Source organism: Pteropus medius, unplaced genomic scaffold (genome assembly GCF_902729225.1).
Source record: "Pteropus medius unplaced genomic scaffold, Ma_sr-lr_union100, whole genome shotgun sequence".
In the NCBI taxonomy this organism is placed as follows: domain Eukaryota; kingdom Metazoa; phylum Chordata; class Mammalia; order Chiroptera; family Pteropodidae; genus Pteropus; species Pteropus medius.
The window spans coordinates 6,126,845-6,150,522 of NW_024354875.1; the positions used below are offsets into that span (position 1 = coordinate 6,126,845).

At 34.2% G+C, this 23,678-nt stretch overlaps 1 protein-coding gene across 3 annotated transcripts in view; it reads left to right on the plus strand.

The window, feature by feature from the left end:
- Window positions 1–23,678, plus strand: part of CUL3 (cullin 3) — a 91,128-nt gene that overhangs the window by 47,935 nt on the left and 19,515 nt on the right. For all 3 annotated transcript variants that reach the window (XM_039855760.1, XM_039855762.1, XM_039855763.1), the window contains 10 exons: window positions 8,748–8,908; window positions 9,878–9,992; window positions 11,858–12,086; window positions 15,948–16,093; window positions 16,832–17,008; window positions 18,229–18,399; window positions 18,985–19,092; window positions 21,104–21,228; window positions 21,869–21,965; window positions 23,384–23,518. In XM_039855760.1, coding sequence (XP_039711694.1) covers window positions 8,748–8,908; window positions 9,878–9,992; window positions 11,858–12,086; window positions 15,948–16,093; window positions 16,832–17,008; window positions 18,229–18,399; window positions 18,985–19,092; window positions 21,104–21,228; window positions 21,869–21,965; window positions 23,384–23,518 — 1,464 coding nt within the window. The remainder of the gene's footprint in view (window positions 1–8,747; window positions 8,909–9,877; window positions 9,993–11,857; window positions 12,087–15,947; window positions 16,094–16,831; window positions 17,009–18,228; window positions 18,400–18,984; window positions 19,093–21,103; window positions 21,229–21,868; window positions 21,966–23,383; window positions 23,519–23,678) is intronic.

The following is a 23,678-nucleotide window of genomic DNA, read 5'->3' on the forward strand; positions in this document are numbered from 1 at the left end:
AGAGATTACAACATAGATCTTTGACTCGTAGTTTATATTAGTTTTGTTTTGTTTTTAATCGTTTCCTGGATGGTAAAAGAGTCTTAGAATATTTTGACTTCCTGGATTTTTTTCCCCCTTGGTTTTCAGACATTTGATCTTGGGGTATTTTGTTTTGGGTGGGGGACAAATCTAGTAATTTTACCAACACCGTGTATGAAAAGTGTAGATGATATTATGTTCCTTCAGAAGAAATGTAATTTTCTTCTAGCAGGCAGGCACAGTATGGGCAGATCACTGTGATTTAGTTGAAGCCCACTTTTAGGCTGTGTTAAGGTTGGTCTCTTTTTAGTATGCCTTTGTTTCCAGGGCATATCTTCACTCACAGGAAATAGCCTTTCTGGGGTCTCAGCCTGAGGTCTTTACCAATTTGTTCTCCACATTGCTGTGTCATGAATTCTAATTTTTGTCTCCTCACTACTGCAAGTCAGCCAACAGTCTCAAATGTTCAGCCTTTTCACTTGCCAGTGCTGGCGCCTTGATGTCTCACCCATGCTTAAGTAACGTGTCAGTAAACATCTCAATGAAAATTGTATGCAGAATTTCTGCTTTTTTGCATTTCTCCCCTTTTCAAACAGTCGGCATTTGTTTGATTTCTTAAAATTATTGTAAAATACACATGATATAAAATTTCTTATCTTGGCCATTTTTAAGTGTATAATTCAGCGATATTAAATACATTCATATTGTTGTGTGCCCGTCACCGCCATCCATTTCCAGGACTTCGATCTTGCAAAGCTAAAACTCTGTACCCATTAAACAGTAACTCCCCATTCCCTCTTCTCTCCAGCCACTGCTCACCACCATTGTACTTGCTGTCTATGAATTTGACCACTCTAGAGACCTTATGTAAGTGGAATCATACAGTATTTGTCCATTTGTGACTCAGAGTTCATCTGTATTGTAGCATGTGTCAGAATTTCTTTAATTTTTAATGCTGAATAATATTCTACTGTATGTATGTAACACATTTTGTTTATCCATTTATGTCAGTGGACACTTAGGTTGCTTTTACCCTTTGGCTATTTTGAATAATGCAGCTATGAACTTGGGTTTACAAATATTTCTCGAAGACTCCACTTTGCTCAGGAGTTCCAGTTTCTCCATATCCTCACCAACACGTGTCATTTTCTGGTGTGTTTGTTTGTTTGTTTTGATGGTGGCTAGCTATCTTGATGGTTGTGAGGTGATAGCTTTTTATTTTCATCCGGTTTACATAGTTGTTCTTGCCAGAGAAGTTGGTAAAAGCTGTTTTTTTAGCCTCAGAGTGGAAATAACCTGGAGTAGCGTCTCGAGGTGGATGTTATTTTATTTTACGAATGGGAAGCTGACACAGATGTTGAGGTCGCACCTAGTAAATAGGCAGAGAGGATTGAAGCAACTTCTACATTGGCCCCTAAGTTGGTGCTGTCACCCACCGCACTACAGCGCTTCCCTGACGTGGCCTCTCTTCCTAAACGTCTCAGTCTCGTCGGCCCGAGGCCTTGAGGGCGATTACTCCTGTGCTTCTGATGGGGACTCTTTTCTAGTGTTGTTGGGTTTTCCCTACCATTAGATCATTAAATTTTGGAATAGGGAACAGTGCTTTTATTTTATGATTTGGTGCAGTTTACACAGCTTTAGAGAAACATAACTAGGGTTTTGATTTGTCAGATGCCCTAGGCTACAGTTCTTAAAATAAATGAAAAAATATTTTAAAGTAGAATTTCGTACAACTGCAATGTTTATAAAACTTGCGCCGGCCTGAGAGAGATTTGGGGCCCATTTTACGTGATGAAAACTTTCAGCTTTAGCTGTGGAGCTGTTTTCAAGCCAGGTTTTTTGACAGCCTATTTGGTACTTTTTCATTCACTTTACCAGTGATATCGTTAACTCCAGAAATTTTACTCTTTCTGTACAATTTATATTTCATATCTTATGGCGCCCTTTCAGCAATGTAGTCAGGCCTACCATTGTGGAAAATATTGGAACAGTTCTTTAAACTTCAATCAAACTTTGATCTAATTAGACTTTTTTTCTTACTAATTTTGCAGTAGAAATGTTACTGTGTGTGTGTGTGTGTGTGTGTGTGTGTGGTGGTTTTTAAATTTTCTATTTCTATTTTCATTGTGCTAAGCCTTCTTAAGTCATGTTTACTTCATGTTTAGAAAGGGAACCCTGTTTGAAAATACTTAAATTTATTACTTGTTGATAGAAGATTGCCTAGTGATTAAGCTTGGGAAAGCAGGTTCAAACATGTTCTAACAGACAGGAGCTACTTGTTACATAGTTATTTGCTTGTTTGGTTTAAAAAAAAGAGTTGAACTTTTTAGGGCTTATCTCTAGTTTACAAACAGGACAAATGTTCAATATAAAGATTTTTAATGCTGTTTACATTCCTCTTTTCATATATATATATATATATATATATATATGTATATATACACACACACACACACATTTTAACAAAGCATAGTTATAGATCTTCTTGCTGTAAGGAGAAGAAACTGAAAGGATTATCTAAGAGCTTCATTAACCAGCTTTACAGTTTGCTTGATAAAACAAATTTCAGAGCTATTCACTACAATTTTAACAGTAGACTTCGCCTAAATAAATAGCTACAGTGACTTACAGTGAGACCAGGCATAGGAGTGTAGATGAATTACTGATCCACAACTGCCCTTGGTTCGTTAGTGGTATTATAGAAAGTAGTGAACTACTGATACTTGAAGCAAAAATTTTGTAAACAGTTCCCTTAAACTTTATAATTAAGACAAAAGACTATCGTATTTATATTTGTAGTACTAAATTTTCAGAATTGAGACCCAAGGTTGGTTTTAGCATTTCATACCAAATAACTGTTTAATTTTGCAAGAAAACAGTTTCAAATGAGACACTAGATATGAGTGAAAGTGCGGAAGAGCCTATAATCTATTTGTTTCTTTCCTTGGGTGCGCCGTTGCTCTCTGTGCCCAATACTCGTTTATCCTGGTTTGCTTTTTTATGACATCACTGTTGGTTAAAAATATTTGCTGAGTCATTTTTGTAAATAAATTAATAAGAGTTAAGTTACCTTTTGAACTTCATTAACAATTTTTTGTTTTATTTTGATTTGTTTAAATACCATTCCCTGAATAATGAAGCTGTTTAGCTCACTTAGAAAGTCACTCCTTGAGTTTGCACAGGTTTAGCTTTTATATGATTTATATTTTTGCATAGTGCATCTGAACACCTCTAAGAATACTTTTGCATGCTCAGTTTGATCTCTTATGCATTAGTTAAATATTTAGGAATCTTGGTGGGTTAGGTACCTTGCTGAAGCCATCAGTTAAGGGGAAAAGGCAAATCTTTTCCAAGACATGGTGGGAGTCGTAATATCTGCGGCCCTGTAGGGCCAAGCACCTTGTGGGCTGATGTCTTCTTGTCTGCCGAGAATGTGAAGAGCCCTAGATCATGAGTATTTGCAGGAGGGGTTTTCCATGGAGATCAGCTGGTTGAGCTTCCCTTTTCTTTTGTAGCAGAAGAAGAAAGACTGCAACTCTCTCTACCTCAACTCCTAGAGACCTACTTGTCCTAGTTGATGCTTTTAAACAGGTGGTACTTTTTTATTTGTTATCTGGCTTTTATTATTGTTTTTGGCAGGGAAGTTGATTTTATAAAAGCATTGTTTCAAGAATAGAAATGGAAATAAGTGGAATAGGATTGTGAGGTAGGTGTTGTATTACAGATGAAGTACTTACAGTTGGTTTCTCATGCTAACTATACAAATGAAATCAGATGCAAAAGCAGCTGACTTTTCCCCAGCTCTCTGAAAACAGGGACAATGAAATGGTCCTATCATTGATTACTCCTTCTCACCACTTGGTTTGTCTAGCTGGTGAGAGTTCTTGCCCACTTTAGGTTTGCTTTGCCTCGTCTCGGAGTAGCAACTCCTGAGAAAGAACCATAAATTTAGAGATTTAAAATGTAGCTTATCTCTTTGGTAGTGAAACTCACATCCCTTTAGTAAATCTGATATTTGACTTAGACAGCAGGCTTTCAAACATGTTTTTTAGAACATTTTATATTTAAAATGCCTGCATTTTGGCTTAAAATGCAAATAGAAGCAGCCACCAACTTTCTATCTTTGCTAAGCTCTTTTCAATAGATAAATGACTAATGTTGGATTCATACAAAGTACATTTTGGTCAAAAAGCTTGAGATTAAGCTGTTATTTTTAAGTTATTGTTTAATATTATTTTTCTCTTTGGGGATGATTTTATCTTATTCGTACTTTGTATTTTTTTTTAATCTAGTTGAAGGTTATAACTAGAGCTGGGATTTTATAGATCTTTTTTTAAAATTAAACATTAACATAGAAACATATACAAAATAGAAGTTCTACAGTGACTTAAATAATTAGAGCTACGTTAATACTGTATTACATTAAATCAGCCTGTTGTTTTTTAACAGAGATTCACATTAGAATCTGTTAGGAAAATGCTGTTTTGTACCCACAGGCCGAATCCCTTCTGATAGTGCTAGTGAGCAATAAATAGAAGATTTAGCATGTTCATGTAGCATATATTTGCATATGTATCATGTGCATTCACAAATTTATTGTGAATGAGTGTGTACATTTCTGTTTAATGCGTCCATACATAAACACTCAGGTGTGTGCATGTGTAACTTTTGTTATGCTTGATAGTAATTAATTATAACATACCAAACATTTAATATAATATAAACATTTACTAATTTAAATAGCCACACTCACGTTTGCAGGTTTTTGGTTCTTCATTTACGAGCTCCCTGGTATCTCTAATCATATTTCAGGGTTAACAGGTTTTCTTATTATATGTCATTTAATTATAATCATTTTATACACCTTGACAGTCTCACATTAAAAGATAAAGGTTTAGCTCTCATGCTACAACATCTATATTTCCCTTCTCCACAGTCACCTTCCATAGACTTAAATGTTTTATGCTCTGCTCCAGCACTCCAGACCTGTGTTCCGGTCACACCTGGTTTCCTGTGCTGAAGCATCGTTTTCCCCCATAGACTATACACCGGAGGAATTCATCACCTGCACCTGACCCCGTGTCTACCTTTTTGCCAGAGGGCTTGAGATAGCAGACATTTTGGCCATAAGGTTGTACATTTACCTACTTAAGTAGTGATAACATCACTCTGTTTAGGATTGGGAAGAGGGAAACCCAGGCCAGTGGAGACTGATAGCAAATACAAAGGAAAGAAGTAATAGTGAAATGTATCTTGATCCCTAGTGTATGGTGATTTTTGATCAGAGAGGTAAGCTTCATAGGAAATCACATTAGAGTTTAGAGATTATCTTTACCAGTTCTTTGTGTTACCCAGGACCAAGTGGTTAAATAACTTTACTCATGGTCACACAGTCAGGTAATGGTAGAGCCAGAGATCATATGAAGAATTTCTAACTCCACATCTGGTATTTTCATATTCAAAAATTTAATGTAAATGACACGCCCACTTTAGGAAGAACAGTTTGGCTATTGTAATTTTTTTTACTACTTTTCTTTTTGCTTTATTTATTTATTTATTTTACTTTATTTTTATTTATTTATTTGCTCCTGCAGCACCCAGTTTTCCTAGGTGATACTAACCAGAACTAAGTACTAACCAGGCCTGACCCTGCTTAGCTTCTGAGATCAGACGGGATGGGGCTTGTTCAGGGTGTCATGGCCGTAGACCAATTTGGCTATTTTTATATGACCCATTACTTCTACTCCTAGAAATCTGCCCAAGAAAAACAAAAGCATATGTCCACAAAAAGGATTGTACCCAAATGTTCATAGCAGACAAAACCTGGAAACAGCCTGAAATATCCTTCAGCTGATGAGTGAATAAACTAAATGTGGCATATCCATACAGAGGAGTACTATTCAACACTAACACAAAATGAAATACATGTTATAACATTAATGAACCTTAGCAGCTTCATGCTTAGTGAAAAATCAGACACAAGAGATCACATATTACATGATTCCAATTATATGAAATGCCCAGAAAAAAATTTATGAAAAGAGAAAGCAGGGGTCCAAGAAGTGGGGTTTGACTGCAAACAGGATTGAAGGATTTTTCAAGGGATGGGGTGATAGAAATAGTCTAGGACTGGATTGTGGCAATTATATATAATTCAATATAATTCAAACAATTATAGAAATTTACTGTAAAATATTGAACTGTACTCTTAAAATGAGTGAATTTTATGGCATATAAATTATACTGCAGTAAAACCGAAAAGAGGGGAACATTAAAAAAAAAATTTCACTCTCAATTTACTTTAAAGATTACATCGTATGTGCCTTTTGTTTTATAATTCTTATAGGTAATAACCTTTTACCAAAAACAATAAAATCTGACTTCACTCTCAGCCTAAATTAAGAGCATTTGGTTTCTTAAGAGGTTAGTATCTTAGTAATATGTTAAACTTGCTAATCCCCTGTGCGTATGTGTATATCCCCTACAAGATTTGCTTCATGTCCCATAGCATGTAATACAGTTAAAACTTACAGTGCTTGCCAGAATTACTAGTACTTTCTCTTTTGCTGTGACTGATTGGCTATAGCCTAACTGATAAAGTTCTCTCACTGCTATTCAGGTGCTTTCCGGTCTGTCTCTTCTATTTTGTCCCTGTTTTCAAACCTGTTTATGCCAGTCGTACTTCATATTATTACATAATTTACTATTTATAAACCAATAAAATGGTGTGAAAAACAATAGACTTTGTTCTTTGGCTAACTAGATCATATATTTTGGAAAGAGTTGAGAAAGGCAAATCATTAAACATTCCTTTGAATTGGGTGTGGAGTGGAAATTGTAAAACTCTAAAAGGATTTTACATTCAGATTGCTTCACAGATGTCTCCAGTTCATGGTTCATCTTAAACAGAAAGGAGAAATGTTAGACAAATTATTATGTATGAGTGTATGTAAGAGAGAGAACATCAGACCCTAACATACAGGACTCATGTTCAAAGAAAAGGTCTTGATATCTCACTGAACATTTTTATATGTTTTAAGTTAACATGTTTAAGATGCAAGTATGTATGTATGTATTTAATAATTTCTCTCTTTTATCACGTCTTTAATGAACCAGTTACTGGTTTAGATCACATTGGGTAAGAGTGATTTTGTATATGGTGCTTTTACTTAACACAGAAATTTATATTCAAAACTGTAAAATCAAATTTGTAAATAATTTGTGCAGTAATTAAAGTGATCATTTTCATAATAAAAAGGATTCCTGTTGCTTTTTAAACTATTAGGTTTATGCTAGTTTTTATTAAGTGCATCTTATTTTATGCCGTAAAGTGAGCCAGAATCTAGAGGATAGGGGAAGGTTGGGCTTTGAAGGTTATGAGAGTGAAGAGTAGAGAGCCATCAAACAGTGAGAGCCATCAAAATGGAGGGAGGGTGTGGTCGGGGGGAATCTTGGAATTTAAGATCTTGAGGATGGAAGTGTGGAATCCAAGAACTTGTCAGAGAAGTCATCAGTGAAAATTTTGAATTCATAAAGTTGATGTCAGGATTTGAAAAATGTGAGCACTGAAGATGCTAATAAAAGAGTAGCTTTCCTTGTAGCCATGAGGTGTGTACTGTTGTGTAAGATAAATGGAAGAGGTTGGAGGAATGATATGAAGAGAGTGTTTCTCATGGAGAATTTATTTAAAATTGATTGGAAGGTTGATCAATACCATTTTAGTTGTGTTGCTAATATTGTAGAACTTCTGTTTGCTTTCACCTTGTAGCTTTGTTTGATGTTGCTTGTCATGACAGTGTTCTTGTTAAAAGTTCAAAGATCCCAGTTTGCAGTGGTTCTTCTGCTTTTGGATTACAGATGCCTTTAAGAACCTGGTGAAAGTTCTGAACTCTGTTTCCAAAATACTTACGTATGAACAAAGACAATAATTTTATAATTTTAGGAAATTCACAGACTCACCAAAGCCAGAGAGATCCTGGTTAGGAACAGAAAGGAGTTCGGTTATTAATCCTTTTGTGAATAAAACAGTAGTTTTATTTTAATACATTTCATTACAAATATGGATTTTTAAATAATGCGTATAATAGGACTTTTATAGCCAATAATCTGGATTGTCTGTGCTCTATAAAGTGAGATACCTATAATCATGTTGGTAAGAACTTAAAAATAAGATGACTACCAGTAAGCAGTTTGAAATGACAGTAACTGGAGTTATTTTAGTTATATTTAATGCTGCTCTATTATAAGCGTTAGAGCCTTTAATATTTACCAGTAAGAAATTAACTTAAATCTTTTAGATCTGTATTTCATTCAGCTCTCAGTTTTACTTCGTAAAGTATGATGTTCAAGTACAATACTTAAAGAAGTAAGAACCATGTTGACATGGTATGGCTTTGGGGAGAAAGGCCCATCTGCCTGCCTTATTGTCTACCTTTCTCCTCCTGCCCCTCCCTGAATGTGGTGCTTGCTTTTCCCACCCTTTTCTTAGGGCTAACAGGCAACCATCTATAGCCATTATTTGTTTCAGTAACAATTATAAATTTGTAAAGACTTCCTTTTATAGTAGAAATCTAATTCCATGTTGCTTAAGATAGTTCGAAGTGTTCCCCTGCTGAGAAATTGACTGCTTTTGGAATTTTATTTCCTTTGCTGTTGTAGCTCACAATGATTATTTTTATGTCTGCTAAAGTTGTACTCATGTTTATGTGATTTTGTTTTAACTATAGGACCGTGTATATGTACAACAAAATAATGTGGAGAATGTCTACAATTTGGGATTAATTATTTTTCGAGATCAAGTTGTACGTTATGGGTGTATTAGGGATCATCTACGACAAACGTTATTGGATATGATCGCAAGAGAGCGGAAAGGAGAAGTTGTAGACCGGTACAATCATCTTTTTACTCTTTGGGCTTTGGTTTTTAGCAGTTTTATCCTGAGAATAGATTTACTGTCCAAATTTTATTAAATAACGCTTGATTGTCTGGCATATTATGAACATCTTCAAAAACCTGTATCACAGTTAACAGAGTCTCCTAGATTTTAAAAGCACACTTCTGTTTTTATGAGATCATCCTAAGCTTTATTTTAGTATACTTTTACAAAGCGAATTCGCCATTAGTCTTCCGATTTGATTTTTCATGTATTTTATTTATGCTGGCATTTTGTTCTTTTTCTAATGTGTGATAACATTTTTGTTTCTTCTGTTAAGAGTTTTAGCTAGCCTTCATTCTTAAAATATATGAAGAAAAATACTGAACATAGTCTAAAATGATTTAGAACTACTACAGTACCCCTCTCTGTCTTTCCCCCTTTATAACGTGATTACAGTACTATTTTTGTGCCGCTGTAGCTAGAGTGGCTTGAAACATGCAAGACTCCTTTCTCTGCTTCTCTGTTGTCAAAGCAGCTGTTAGATGAAGACTTGTAAAGTTCTGTTTATTTCAGCTTTGTTGCTTGGTCAGGGTTGCCCAAAAGCCATTTGGTACAAAAAAATAATATTGCTCAGGAGTAACTATACCCATGTCAATCAAGCACTGTAACCTCCTTCCTGCTTCCTGCTAAGCAGCCTTTTTATTGTGTGTGTGTTTAAACACATATAATAAGACCTCTTAAACATATTTCTTTAAGATTTTTAAGTTATTACAGCATGAGAATAGCTTGAGATAAATAGCTGTGCAGTCAAGATATGCTTTCCAATTAAAATTACTTTAAATCTGTGTGTTATAAATGAGCTACTTCTGGGAGATGGGTCACTTTGATAAAAATGTTCTGAAACTCTAGTTACTTCTGTTGTATTTTTACATGAATTTTTAATGTAATTTCATTATCAAGTGGTTTAACTTCTTTTGACAGAGGCGCCATAAGAAATGCTTGCCAGATGTTAATGATTTTAGGTCTTGAAGGACGATCAGTTTATGAAGAAGATTTTGAGGCTCCTTTTTTGGAAATGTCTGCAGAATTTTTTCAGGTAATTAGTGAAGAGATAAATAAGTGCTCTTTTAAGATATTCTTAAAGTTACTGAATGTAGTTACTAATATGAACCTTTTGACCTTTTTTTACTGAGGCCTTTGGGGAAAAGCATGCAAAAAATACCCTTCAGCATACCTACCTCACATTGCAGTGAAGGAACGCATTGAAAACAAATTGAAAGTTTGGACTTATACACGTTATTTTTGGAATTATATGTTGTAAAACATATAAACTTAGAAATAACTAACATTTTCTTACATTTACATGTTACAAATTATTTACCATAAATTCACAGGCAGTGCATCACCAATGAAGTCTCACTTTTCAGGCTTTTGGTAATATGTTACTAGTAGAATAAATGGGGGAATATGCATGATCCCATAATGCATATACGTCTTAAAGACTATTAATTAGGAAAGTATAGGTCAGTAAGTACAAATGATACAAATTTGCAGCAGTATATACAACCCAAAACCAACTAAATTGCTAAAAGAGTGAAGCTTCACTAGTGCTAGTTTATAATGAAATGGTAATAACAATAACTGAGTACCGTGAGGAATGTAAGACAGTTATTGATAAGATAATAACACCAGGGTGTAACTGTCTGAGCAATTTTCAGTAGGAGCTTTGTGCCGTTGCCAAAACAGACTTAGTTGAATTTTAATTTTAAGTTTTTACTGCAGTAATATGCTTTTTAAAAAATAAATACAAAATTATAATAACTCTTGATAATTCAGTAGGTCTTTCATTAGAGCCATTGCATAAATATGAAAATGGAACTCGGTGAATTTTGGTGTCATTTACCCATAAAGAAACAAAGAATGGACTTGCTTTTTTTTTTTTTTTAATTAGTTTATAGCCCATCAGGAAGACCTTTGTGGCCTGCATTGGTGAGCCTGGACTATGCTTTATGAACTATTAATTCTATAATGTAGGAAACAGTCTTTATTTTCTAATAATACAGCAACTAATTCTAGATACTTTTGACAATCTTTGACCTTTGCATTCGTTTTAATTTCCTTCATTACAGTGTAGAAATACCAATAGAACATTGTCAAGATTTCAAAATGTACTACAGTGACACTATATATATGTGTGCGTGTGTATATATATATAATATATATATACTATTTCTAGTAGTGAGTGGAGAGATGGTCTCACCAAGATATTTGTTTGGTGTGTTAATGTCTATTCTTAGAAATTTGATTATTTTCAAGGATTAAAACTACCTTTCGTTAAGAAAGTAGGAAATGTTAATAAATTTGTACATCGTTTATATCAGTGTATCTTCTATTATGTAATTCTTAGATATATTCATTAATCTTGCTATCAAATACATTAAAATCAAGTGAGTTAAAATTTGTAATTTAGGGGGACTTCTATAAGGCTGATGTTAGCAGACAAGATTAATAGTTATTTAAAAGCCCTGTTTCTCCAACTTCAGAATATATACTCTTGAGACTGGGAGTGGGGTGGCAGGAGGACTTCAGTAACTAGCAGTATGCCAGCAAAACTATATAAACATAACATATATAAGGCATAATTTTATGTTAAAACAAATCAAAGAAGAATTTCCTACTGTTACTTGGGGTCAGTGCTTCATTCTAGCATGTGCTTACTTTTTCTGCTATTAGGAATACATTGGCAAAGTTTGAAAAACACTGCTTAAGGATAATGTAATAATTTAGATTTACGTAAGTAAGTAAAGCTTTTAAGGATATATGTGTTTAACAAACTATGTAAAATGTTAATAGTGCTTATGATACTTAGTTTGGTTTATGATCAACACTATAGAAATGCAGTTAAAAGCAGAAACACATTTTGCTTCTATGTTTAAAAAAAATCATGCTTCCTATTTGCAGATGGAAAGCCAGAAATTTTTAGCTGAAAACAGTGCTTCAGTATATATAAAGAAAGTAGAAGCTAGAATTAATGAAGAAATAGAACGGGTGATGCACTGCCTTGACAAATCAACTGAAGAGCCAATTGTAAAAGTGGTTGAGAGGGAACTCATTTCTAAGCACATGAAAACTATAGTAGAAATGGAGAATTCTGGGCTAGTACATATGTTGAAAAATGGAAAGACAGAAGGTAAGTGTTAGCAATTGAAAAAAAAATTAAATCCTTATAGCTCTACCAAGTTCTCAGTAATATTTTTATTTTTCTGTCATTAAAATAGATTATGGATGTCAGTTTTCAAAAAGTTGTGTGTATCATTAATTTTTCACCTGTTACTTTGACAGGATTTAATGGTAAAGCTTGATACTTACTAATGAGGATATTAGGTATTTCTAGTGAATTGTAGCTTTTTTCCTATCTTTCATCTTAAAGTCTCCTCACTTTGTGTTTTCATTAATCTGGAAGATGTAGATAATATTGATGAGGCCAACAAGCTTCTCATCTATTCCTGTACTTCGATTTTATATACTGGAGGGTTTAGGCTCTTTCCATTCCCACATACTGTCCTTTAGTTTCTGTGATTCTTTTAAAATCTGAAGTTCCAATCTTAAATTTTTGTAGACTTTTTTGTGGGAGTTAATTGTGATGATAAGGGTTCCAGAAAAGCAAAACTAGGTGTCTTCCATGTTGACATATTTAGATAATTTAGTTGTTTGTTTTGGGGGACTCTGAAGTTATAGACTAAAAAAAGAAAAAGGAAAATTGCATAAAAGTAAACATTTTGAAATAACTATAGCATTTATTCACTTTGGCTTTTTAACTTTATTTTCTTGAAAACAATATTTTCTGACAGATACCATAGACGAAATAAGTGAAAGAACAGTCATTTTGTCCTCATTCTTAATTTCTGAAGTTTTACTTTAAAATTATGACTTTATAAATCACTGACATGGTATTAAAAAATAAACATGGTACTCTTGCTATTCTGCTTCTTAGGTGAAGTCTTAGCAAGCCACTTAACAAAAGAAATACATAGTGCCCATTGGGGTCATGACCTAGGTAGGGGACGAAAAAACCTTTTTAAGTGAGTAAGTTTAAAGAGTGGAGTATGGAAGAGAAGGGAAAGGAAGGCTGGTGGGAAGAGAGGCTGTTCAGTGCTTCCACTAATAGAATCCTTGCTCTGTGTTTTGAAATGGTTATATTTCTATTCATTTGACAAGTTCCTGAAAAGTTGTATGGAAATTTGTTGTTTTTATTAAACCAGAGAAAGTGATTATTTTAAAAGACCGTTATAGTAAGCCTTTTCTGTCAAAGGAAAAAAAAAAATCAGTTTTAGGTATGTTTGTCATGTTTTCTAAAACATACCTTTTGACTCAGCAGTTACACTTCTGAATATTTAGTCGAAGAAAGCCAAAACAGTAATTCGTGAAGATCTATGTAACCCTGTGTTCATGGCAGTACAATAGCCAAGATGTGGAAGCAACCTAAATACCCATCAATAGACGATCGGATAAAGAAGTTATGATTCATATATGCAATGGAATATTAGCCATTAGAAAACATTTAAATCCTACCATTTGCAATGACATGGATGGACCTGCAGGTTATTATGCTGAGTTAAATAAGTCAGAGAAAGATAAATACCATATAATTTCACTTATGTGGAATCTAAAGAACAAAAAAGAACAAACTAATCAAAAACAGGCTCACAAATATAGAGGACAGTCTGGTCATGGCCAGAGGGGAGGAGGATTAGGGGGCTGGGAGAAAGGGGTGAACGGCTAAAGAAATACAAATTAGTAGTTGATAGATGATCATGGGGATGGGGAGCATGGCAGAGGGAATGCAGTCAGCATTAACGTAATGGCTAGGTGGAGAGCCGGAGGAGAGAAAGAGCGATCAGGGGGATCGTTTGTAAACTATATAAATATCTAACCAATGTACCGTATACTTGAAACTAATAATAAAATAAAATTTTAAAACACTACTCCTGAATGTCTAAGATCTAAGTCAGGGGTTAGCAAACTTTTTTTTGTAAAGAGGCAGATAGAAAAGATCTTAGGTGCGTGGGACATATAGTAAACTACCCATCCCTACTCTAATAGTGAGAAAGTAGGCATAGATAATAACAAAGGAGTAAGCGTGACTTTTTATAAAACTTCATTTGATTTTTTTCAATTTAAAAGTGTGAAAACCATTATCAGTTCATGAGTTGTACAAAAACAGACAGTGTATTTGTGTTTGGTCCGTGGATACAGTTTGATGACCCCTGATCCAAATGGTCCCTGGCAGATTCGGACTTTTTCATAAAAAGCATTTTCCCCTACATAAGCCAAATGAGAATCAAGAAATTTTCTAATGCGCTGTTTAGCTATTGAGCTAATGCTTTCATGCCTGCCTTGGTGTGGCGGGGGAGTGGAGAGTAGGGGCTGTGAAACGTTTGACGGAGAAGTTGTGGGACACACTAAAGGCATTCAGTATGCCTGACACACATGGCAAGTGCTTATTAAGTACACAAGTGAAGAAATACCAGAATAGCTACTTACCATCGTTCTCTGCTTAGCTCTTAATGTTTTCAGCAGGTAAGCAGCTATGTGTGATCCTATATTGTAAAATCTTGGCTTCAGTTTTCCTGACTTTTCCTCTAGAAACCTAATTGCGAAATGTTCTAATTTTGCTAGGCCTTGCTCTTGAGCAGTATGTCGAGAATAGGTCGAGCACAGCTTCACCATGATGAAGCCAAATGTCTCGTAAATTAGAACGTGAAGAAATGGTTTTCCCACAATAAATGGGGATGAATTAATTGGCTTGGTTATTCAGTGCAGTTAGTACTATGAAATTAATTTCAAGTGGTGTCTCATTTTATTGCTTTAGTAAGTGTATGCAGAAATAATGACATTTAATTTTTGAATGCCAAGTATTTCTCATTCTTTCACATTCTCCACTATACCATATATTTATATACAGTGAAATTAATGAAATGTTAATTTACATACAATTGTAAATTATAGCATATAAGCAAAATTACAGCATATAATTAAGCAAAATTATGGCAACATAGTAACAAAATAGATAAGTTGAGAACTGCCTTGTTAGAGGTATTTGATATTCCAGATTTACTATAGCATATGTCCATAAATTGCTGTTGCATTTGTAATACTTGTTTTTAACATGGGAAATTTGGTTGTAATTTATGCCAAATGTGAGAAATTATTAGCTTTGTTGTGTGTAGATTACTTTGAACATATATTATTGATGAGAACGTATTTATAAATGAAATTTGGTTTTGCAAGTCATTAAAACCAATTTTAGAAGCCTTTTTTTTTTTTTTTTGTAAAATTTGTTTCTAAGTATTTTTTAAATATATACAACTTTAGTTTTAGGATCTAAATTGCTATTACAAATATAGACTGGGGTAGGCAAATTATAGCCTGTTTCTCAAATATGGCCCACCACCAGTGTGGTTGGAAAAAATCAAAAAAAGTAATATTTCATTATATATGAAATTATATTAATTTTAGATTTCTGTTTCCATAAATAAAGTTTTATTGGAACACAGTCATGCCCACATACTTATGTATTACCTGTGGCTTTTTTATTGCTGTAATGGCAAAATTGAGTGGCAACAGAGACCACGTGGTCCACAAGTCTAAAATATTTACTGTTTGGTGCTTTACAGAAAAAAATTTCCCTGATTTAGAAACTGCTGTTTTATGGGATAAATTATGCAGAAACTCAAAAACTGCGGTTTTTATTTTTTGTGGCTTTACTATGCTGTTTGGGCGTCTTCATGTAAACTCAAATTGCTGAGACATTTTTTTGATGCTTTCAAAGCATCTCATCGTAAAATTATTTTATAAATTGCAGTAATAACCATGAACTAGCTGATTTTTTTTTTTTAATTTTGCTGGGTTTTTTAGATTTCATGTCCGCAAATGGTTATAATGAAGAAATAAGTTTCTTTAAATATCACAAATCATCATGAAGAGATTTACAGAACATTTTTGTCTTAATGTTTAATGTAGTCGATTCGTGTGTTCTTTCTGATTGCAGACCTTGCTTGCATGTACAAGTTGTTTAGTCGCGTGCCAAATGGTTTGAAAACGATGTGTGAGTGCATGAGTTCCTACTTGAGGGAGCAGGGCAAAGCCCTTGTTTCTGAGGAAGGTGAAGGAAAGAATCCCGTTGACTATATCCAGGTAAACTGATACAGAGGATTCTCTTTTCAGTGTATGACAAAGTAATGTTGACAGTGCTGCAAAGGTCACTTTTACTAAGCCATGTGTTATGTACTTTTGTCTTTATCTTATTGTCCCAGTGACAAACCGATATCCTAAAATATTTTAGAATTTTCCAAGTATGTATATCTGTGTCAGGGAGCCAGGCTCAGTTGCTGCTTTTCATTTGTTAATTTGTTTGGCGAAGACCTTGTTTAAATAGTCTCAGGAATAAAAGTTATCCTTTCTACTTTTTTGTATGCCTTGAGTGTTCACATACCTTAGTGTGTTAACAAACCAAGTGTTAAATACTTTTTGTTTCAAAATGTTTTGCTTTCAAGTAATAGTATATTTTATGTTCCAGATTTTTCATGTTTTAATATAAGTAATGGGCTTTTTTGGTACATTTTTAAAGCTGATTTTATCAGGCTTGCCCATTTAGTCCAGAGAGAGGAGGGTGGGGAGAACCAGGGAAGGCGCTTAGGTTCCTCTTCAGTAGAACAGCACATGAAGGGAAGATAGAAGGACTCCTCTCATCACTGCCATTTTTCATAACAGCTTAGACATAGGTTTGAAAATGATAATACAGAATCTGTAAATTTTAACACTAAATGCACACATTTATTACCAGCAGAGTTAAAATAAGCGTACACATTCATGTGTGTATTGTTTATAGAAAAATTACAGTGTACCTTAAATTTCTCTGTTTTTGTTTGGAAGGGCTTATTGGATCTGAAGAGTAGGTTTGACCGCTTCCTCCAGGAATCGTTCAACAATGACCGGCTCTTTAAACAAACTATCGCGGGTGACTTCGAGTATTTTCTCAACCTCAACTCCAGGTCCCCTGAATACCTCTCATTATTTATTGATGATAAGCTGAAAAAGGGAGTAAAAGGGGTAAGTATAATGCATTTGAAAATTCATTAAATTTTATTTGCAGATAAAAAATTATATATCAAATGAGAAAATCAAATATGAAATTGGGGAATTTTATAGATATAAAAATAAACATAGCCCTTTGCTGTGCTTATTAAATGTGTGCTGTGATCTTTGAAAAGGATTGTTTAAGACATGTGAGTGGCCAGAGGTACCTTGACATTTCACCTAATGTGTAATTAGCATCAAAAACAAAAACTACACAGTGATGGTGGTTAAACAGTCTTTAGACTGTGAGGATTTGATATGCTATAGAGATTGTAAGGAACTAGAAAACAGCTGTTCGTTCCTAGCACAGAATCTTGGATCTCTCATCTAGTTCTGGAGTTTACGTGGAAGCCAAGAATTGGAAGCCATGAACTAGAATAACTATCAGAAAGTAATTTAAAAGCATGTTCTGGAGCTCAATTTCAAGCTTTTATTATATATATCTAGGATCCTAGAAACTCACTGTAGCATAGAAAATCAAATTAAGCATGTTGTGATTACACATAAATTGGTCTTTTTGACTTAATCTTGGAATTTGTGAGACTAAAGGGCAAAGCAGCAAATGGCCACAGGTTTTACAGGGAGCTCTAACAAAGAAATAAACAAAAGGAAGATCACCAAGGACACAATAGAAAAGGCACATTTGTTTAGTCTTTCTTGTTTTTTAATATAAGCTTAATCTGCCACAGTATTTATCTTGCCCTTATTAAAAAGATAAGGGCATGGGACCTTTTAAGCACTTTGATTTACAACAAATTATTACCCTTCTATTTGTACATTTTGGATTTTGAATAAGCTCATATGAAAGTATCTTTTGGCTGTGTAAGTTCCTGCCTAAATATTATGCAGAGGTTCCTTTTTGTAAGTAAAATTTTATTTCATCTGTTCTCAGTCATGCTTTAGTCCAGCCTCGCAGCACTTCATGGCTTCGTTTCAGTGGCTGTCCTCTGGGTCTGGAACTCCACCGAGGCCCTAGGCAGTGCTGTAGGAGAATAGGCTGGGAGAGCTGTGCCTTGCTGCCACGTGGGTAGGAAGCACGCTCTCGCACCGGATGCCGCCTCCTGACACAGCTCACCCAGGCGCTCCTGTTTGTCGTCAAACACTCCCGTTTTTACACTGTACATGAACTATGGCGCGATTTTCATAGAACTAAAATTTTGTAATTATTAAATCATTTTTAATTGATTTTGCAGCTTACAGAACAAGAAGTAGAAACAATATTGGATAAGGCAATGGTCCTTTTTAGGTTTATGCAAGAAAAAGATGTATTTGAACGTTACTATAAACAACATTTGGCAAGAAGACTTCTTACAAATAAAAGTGTTTCTGATGACTCAGAAAAAAACATGATATCTAAGTTAAAGGTAAGGCATAAGATGGAATGTACCTCGCTATTTATCACATGATTGAACAGCAACATGTAATTGTGGAATATCTAATTGATTTAAAATGTTTATTTCTATAAATAAAGCTAGATTTTTTTTTTTTTTTTTTTTGAGCAGGCTATACTTATATTTGTTGAAGTTCTGAGACATTCAGAATTTGCCGGAATTTCTTTTGGTATGGCAGGATACAGTCATGGAGATCTAGATAGGATTAGTACAAGGGGAACAGTAAATGGAATATTACTGTATAGTTCTGTCAAACGTGTGGTCCATTGACCACCTGTATCTATATCACCTGAGCTGCTTGTTCAAAACACAAGCGTTCTGGTCCCTATCTACAGTGAGGTTATTAGAGTCTCCGAAAGAGTCTTAGAATCTGTGTTTTAAAATAAAGTCCTTGAGTTATTCTTAAACATACTAAAGTTTGGTACCCACAGGCATGGAGCGACTATTGGGAAGATTTAGAAATGGTGGCAGTAACATGGAAGAGTTTATTTTTTGTACATTTTTCTCATAGAAAAATTTGTCACTTATTTTGTGTGTATTTGTCGTTTTCTTCCACAGACTGAATGTGGATGTCAGTTCACATCAAAACTGGAAGGAATGTTTAGGGATATGAGCATCTCAAACACAACTATGGATGAATTCAGGCAACATCTACAGGCAACTGGGGTAAAATTCTTAATTTTTGTTTTTATGTAGTCTTTTATAATGGGCGTTTTCATCTATATATCAAATAACTGAAGTGCTAGTGTCAGTTATATATCTGCTAATCCAGTTGTAGCTTCCTCTTAACTATAAGGGCATTATTTGCATGCAGTTACTGGCTTTTTTTATATATATAATTGTTTATGCTAAGGGCCTTAAGCCTCCTGTGCCTAACCTACATTAGAAAGATGTGATGAAAAGTGACCGAGTAATGAATACAAATCTTGAGCTTTTTGAAATCTTCGAGCACCTTTAAAATCTGTCCAGTCCTCAAGCAGGTGATTCTCTGTAACTTGGTTGGCCTGTTGAAATGTACCAGGAGAATGGCTCTTCCATTTAGTCTTAGAAATACTTTCTTACAGTTCTAATAATACTTGTGGCATATTTTATTTAGACAGTTCTTATTATGGCGAAGCTAATTTAAGTATTTGCCCATTTTTTCCTGTATTTTTATTTTTAAAGTGGGGATGGGGCAGGAAAACCAACCAGCCATCATATTTCTGTTTTTTATATCATCAAATCATGTGTCATCACTTCTCTGAACCTTTGTCTCTCTGCTTACCCCTGTCTTGCACAATATAAGCTGAATGGCTTCAAAATATTACTAAAATAGTTAGGAAAAGAAGATGCAAACCACTAGAGTAATAAATAGTTCCTTGAGGTTCTTTTTTTTCTTTTTCATTTAACAAATAATTCAGTAAGTGCTTTCTGTGCCAAGCATTGTTTTAGTCACTGGGAATACAGCAGAGAACAGAACAGGCAAAAATCCCTGCCATCACGGAGCTTGCATTCTATCCTGGGAGACAGATGATAAAGAAGAGAAGTAAACACCTAGCACCTTAGCTGGTGATGGAAGATACAGAGGAAATCTATAACCAGAAAGAGCGGTCAGGGAAGACCTCTTAAAAAATGGCATTTTGAGAAAAGAATTGAAGATTAGGGAGCAAAATATGTGCATGTGTGGGAGAGGAGATAAAAGACTATTGTCTTTAGTGGATTGAATCAAGTCGTGACCACCACCACCTCCCCCACCAACTTACAGATGAACCAGCAGTTCTGCGTCCTCTGTCTTTCATCATCCAAGAGTCTCTGCTATTATTTTCTCTCCTGCACCAGCTAAGATTTCTGGTTGCACCTTCCTTAAAATGGAGTAATCGTTTAGTAGGTATTTGTGAAGAAATCCGAGTGTGGAATACTTCACAGTATTTATAAATTCATCCCTTCCTTTTAAAAATCTATATCACTATCATTAAGGTTCAATAAAAATGTAGTAATGTTTTAGAACATTTGTGAATATCAGTAATAAAGATAATATTTCACCCTTAAGAATTTCTGTTGATGCGCTTTATTATTTTCTTAAAATTTTAATTTATTTAAAAAGAAAATATCTCCTTGTGACATGAATGCTAGCATATGTTTTTTAGAGGCAGTCATCCATTATTCAAATATTCATAGAGCATGTACTATGTAGAACTGGACCTACAGTGTCCGATGCAAAGGTGGTTAGAATGTGAACTGCATGCGAAAGTATTTTGATCAGTGTACTTGAAATGGGAATGGGATAGAAATATTTTGTTTTGTGCATTAAATTGGTAAAATACTTAAAAGCTGAGATGAAAGATATTATCCTAGAATTTTCTTTAAAATGGTACTTACATAGCCCCTTAATATTTTTTTTAAAAAAGCTTAAAGGCCAAAACATTGCACTTCTCAATGACACCAGTGATACTTAGTTCAGTGCTAAGAACTATTCTTTAGTCAATATTAAACATCCTAAGCAATCATTTAGAATATTTGCCAGGACAGTTAAAATTTGAAAAATGCCAGTGGGTCTACCTTTGAGAACATAGTATCTTATGTGCTTGATCTTGGACATGGAGCTACTACTTTGATGACTCTAAAGCAGTGTCTGTACAGAACGACTAACAAATCCTAGCTCATTTAAGGGAAACATCTCTTTCTCTTCTATACACAGGTATCTTTAGGTGGTGTTGATCTCACAGTCCGGGTGCTCACAACGGGATATTGGCCCACTCAGTCAGCCACACCAAAGTGCAACATCCCACCAGCACCGAGACATGCTTTCGAGATATTCAGAAGGTAAACGTAGATCAAACTTTGTATTTCTAAGTACAGATAATTGTCCAAAACTGAAATAAATTTGGGCATTAGTAGTATCCCTGATTGAGATTGAATTTACTCCATTTTTTACTTCATGTTCAAAAGGAGAATTTATCATTGATGCTTTTAATTCGTAAGAATGCATCACGTAAACTCTTTTTCAGAGGAACATTTTATTAATGTTCTTCGGCATTAGTGCATGGTTAGGACTATATGTTTATTGTTGATGGCTGCCACTAGCCTATGACGAATTGGTTGCTGGGTTACCTTGGAGAAAGGTGGTCTTATGAGCAGCAGTGGCTGACCAGCAGGCAGGGGCAAAATGCCAGTAGAAATTATTTAGTATGTTACCTTTATCATTTAATATCTAGCTAAGTTACTTAGGTCTGTCTTTTTCTCTGTCTCCTTCTCTCTTCCCTCTCCTCCCCCCTCCTTCTTTTTTTTGGTTTTGTTTTTATTTTTCATTCCCCTTCTGTAAAAATACTGAACTTCCTAAGATTTACTTTATCTTTTCACATCTCCTTTACATATATGTTTGTTAAGGATTGTTATCCTGTAGCTTATTATTTCAAATACGTATTTTATATGAGTCTCTAAAATCTGGTTTGATTTGCTCAAGGTTTTACTTAGCCAAACACAGTGGTCGACAGCTCACACTCCAGCATCATATGGGTTCTGCAGATCTCAATGCCACCTTTTATGGACCAGTTAAAAAGGTAAATATGGACAGTTTGAACATATTTCTATTTAGCAACTTAAAATTAATCAATAGAACTGATTTGTGATTTTTATTGGCCTGGATAAATTGTTTCTCTTATTTCCCAGTTTCAGATAATAAAAAAGGGAGAACTTTGGCTTTAATTTGTTTACTTTTGTTCCTCAGTTCCATTGTAAAGACTAAACCAGTAGCCTTCCTTAAGGAGTAAATGAATAATAAGATAATTACACATTTTATTTATAAGATTAGACTTGAAACAGTATCACCTAAAATAATAAAATGTAAATTGATTTGAGGATAGACAAAGCCAGTCTCCTGTAATCCTTACTTTCAGATCAAAACTGGGCACATTAACACTTGAGATTTGTAATATGTATAATATGTTACTAAAGTCATTTAAAAATTAGCACTAGTCTAGTGAATTGCCTTCGTTTTTAAAGAGTAATCGTTTTTTTATACCTCAAATCGTGAGGTTTAGAGTAATAATTTACCTTCCATTGATTAATATAACTCAAATTAGGGCCACTTTCCTTAAAAACAGAAAAGTAATAAAAAGCTTCTAGCAAAACATTAAAGAAAAATGCTTAAGTTGTCATCTAGGTAGCAAATAACAGTTTTATTCTGTATTTTAATTAGAATATTACTGATTTCATATGATATCACTGTAACTCCAGTTTTTTAAAAAAAATTGTTGAAATGGCTATATATTCTAATTTTTATATTTAATTGAAATGGGAACTGTTCTTTACTGTTTGTTTAGTAAGTAATGTTTGAAACTGTGGCATACGTAAGTGGGAAGGTCAGCTATACAAAGAACTCAACTTTTAGCTATTGTTTGTTTTTATTTTAATGGAGAGGTTTTTTTTCCCTGAATAATGTAATCTTTTGAAGTTTTATTAAGCATGTGTAGGTTTTACAAACATAATTCGTATATTAATCATTGAAGACTTAAATTTCTACTTTGTACTTCTAAAATCATAGAGCCAGGAACAGGCTTTAAAGAGTGGCAGAGATTCCCCGACCCCCATCCCGTGCTCTTATTTGATCTCTTACTGTGATTAGTCACACGAAAAGAAATCTAATACTACTACTTCTAGGAGTGGTGTAATGGAATGATGTCTTATGTTCATTATCCCATTGTTAAAATAATTTTAGTTGTGATTGTAAGGAATTTTTTGATTCATTTTTTAGATATGTTAAAGTATTCACAATTTTTTTAAAAATGACAGTTCTAAAGACTGTGCACATACACACATATGTACACATTACACATTTTTTAGTAATATTTTCTATCAGAATAAATTATATAGTTTTTTGAAGGAGGGGTTGGGCATGGCAGTGCTTATTTCTCAAACATAATGTTAAAGTTATCAAAAGATAATTATGTGTTGTTTATACTTTTTAAAAATGAAACAGGAAGATGGATCTGAAGTTGGTGTTGGAGGGGCACAAGTAACTGGCTCTAATACACGGAAGCACATATTGCAAGTTTCCACTTTCCAGATGACCATATTAATGCTCTTTAATAATAGAGAAAAATACACATTCGAGGTATGCATTAGTTATATAAATTTTAACCAATTGCGTTGTTTCTAATTCTCACCTATTACTTGAATAACCATTAAGAGTTGTTATTTTTTGAAGAGGAGGAGGAGGAAGATAGTGAGGATGGTGACGATGGTGGTGATGATGATGATGGTGGTGTGATGAT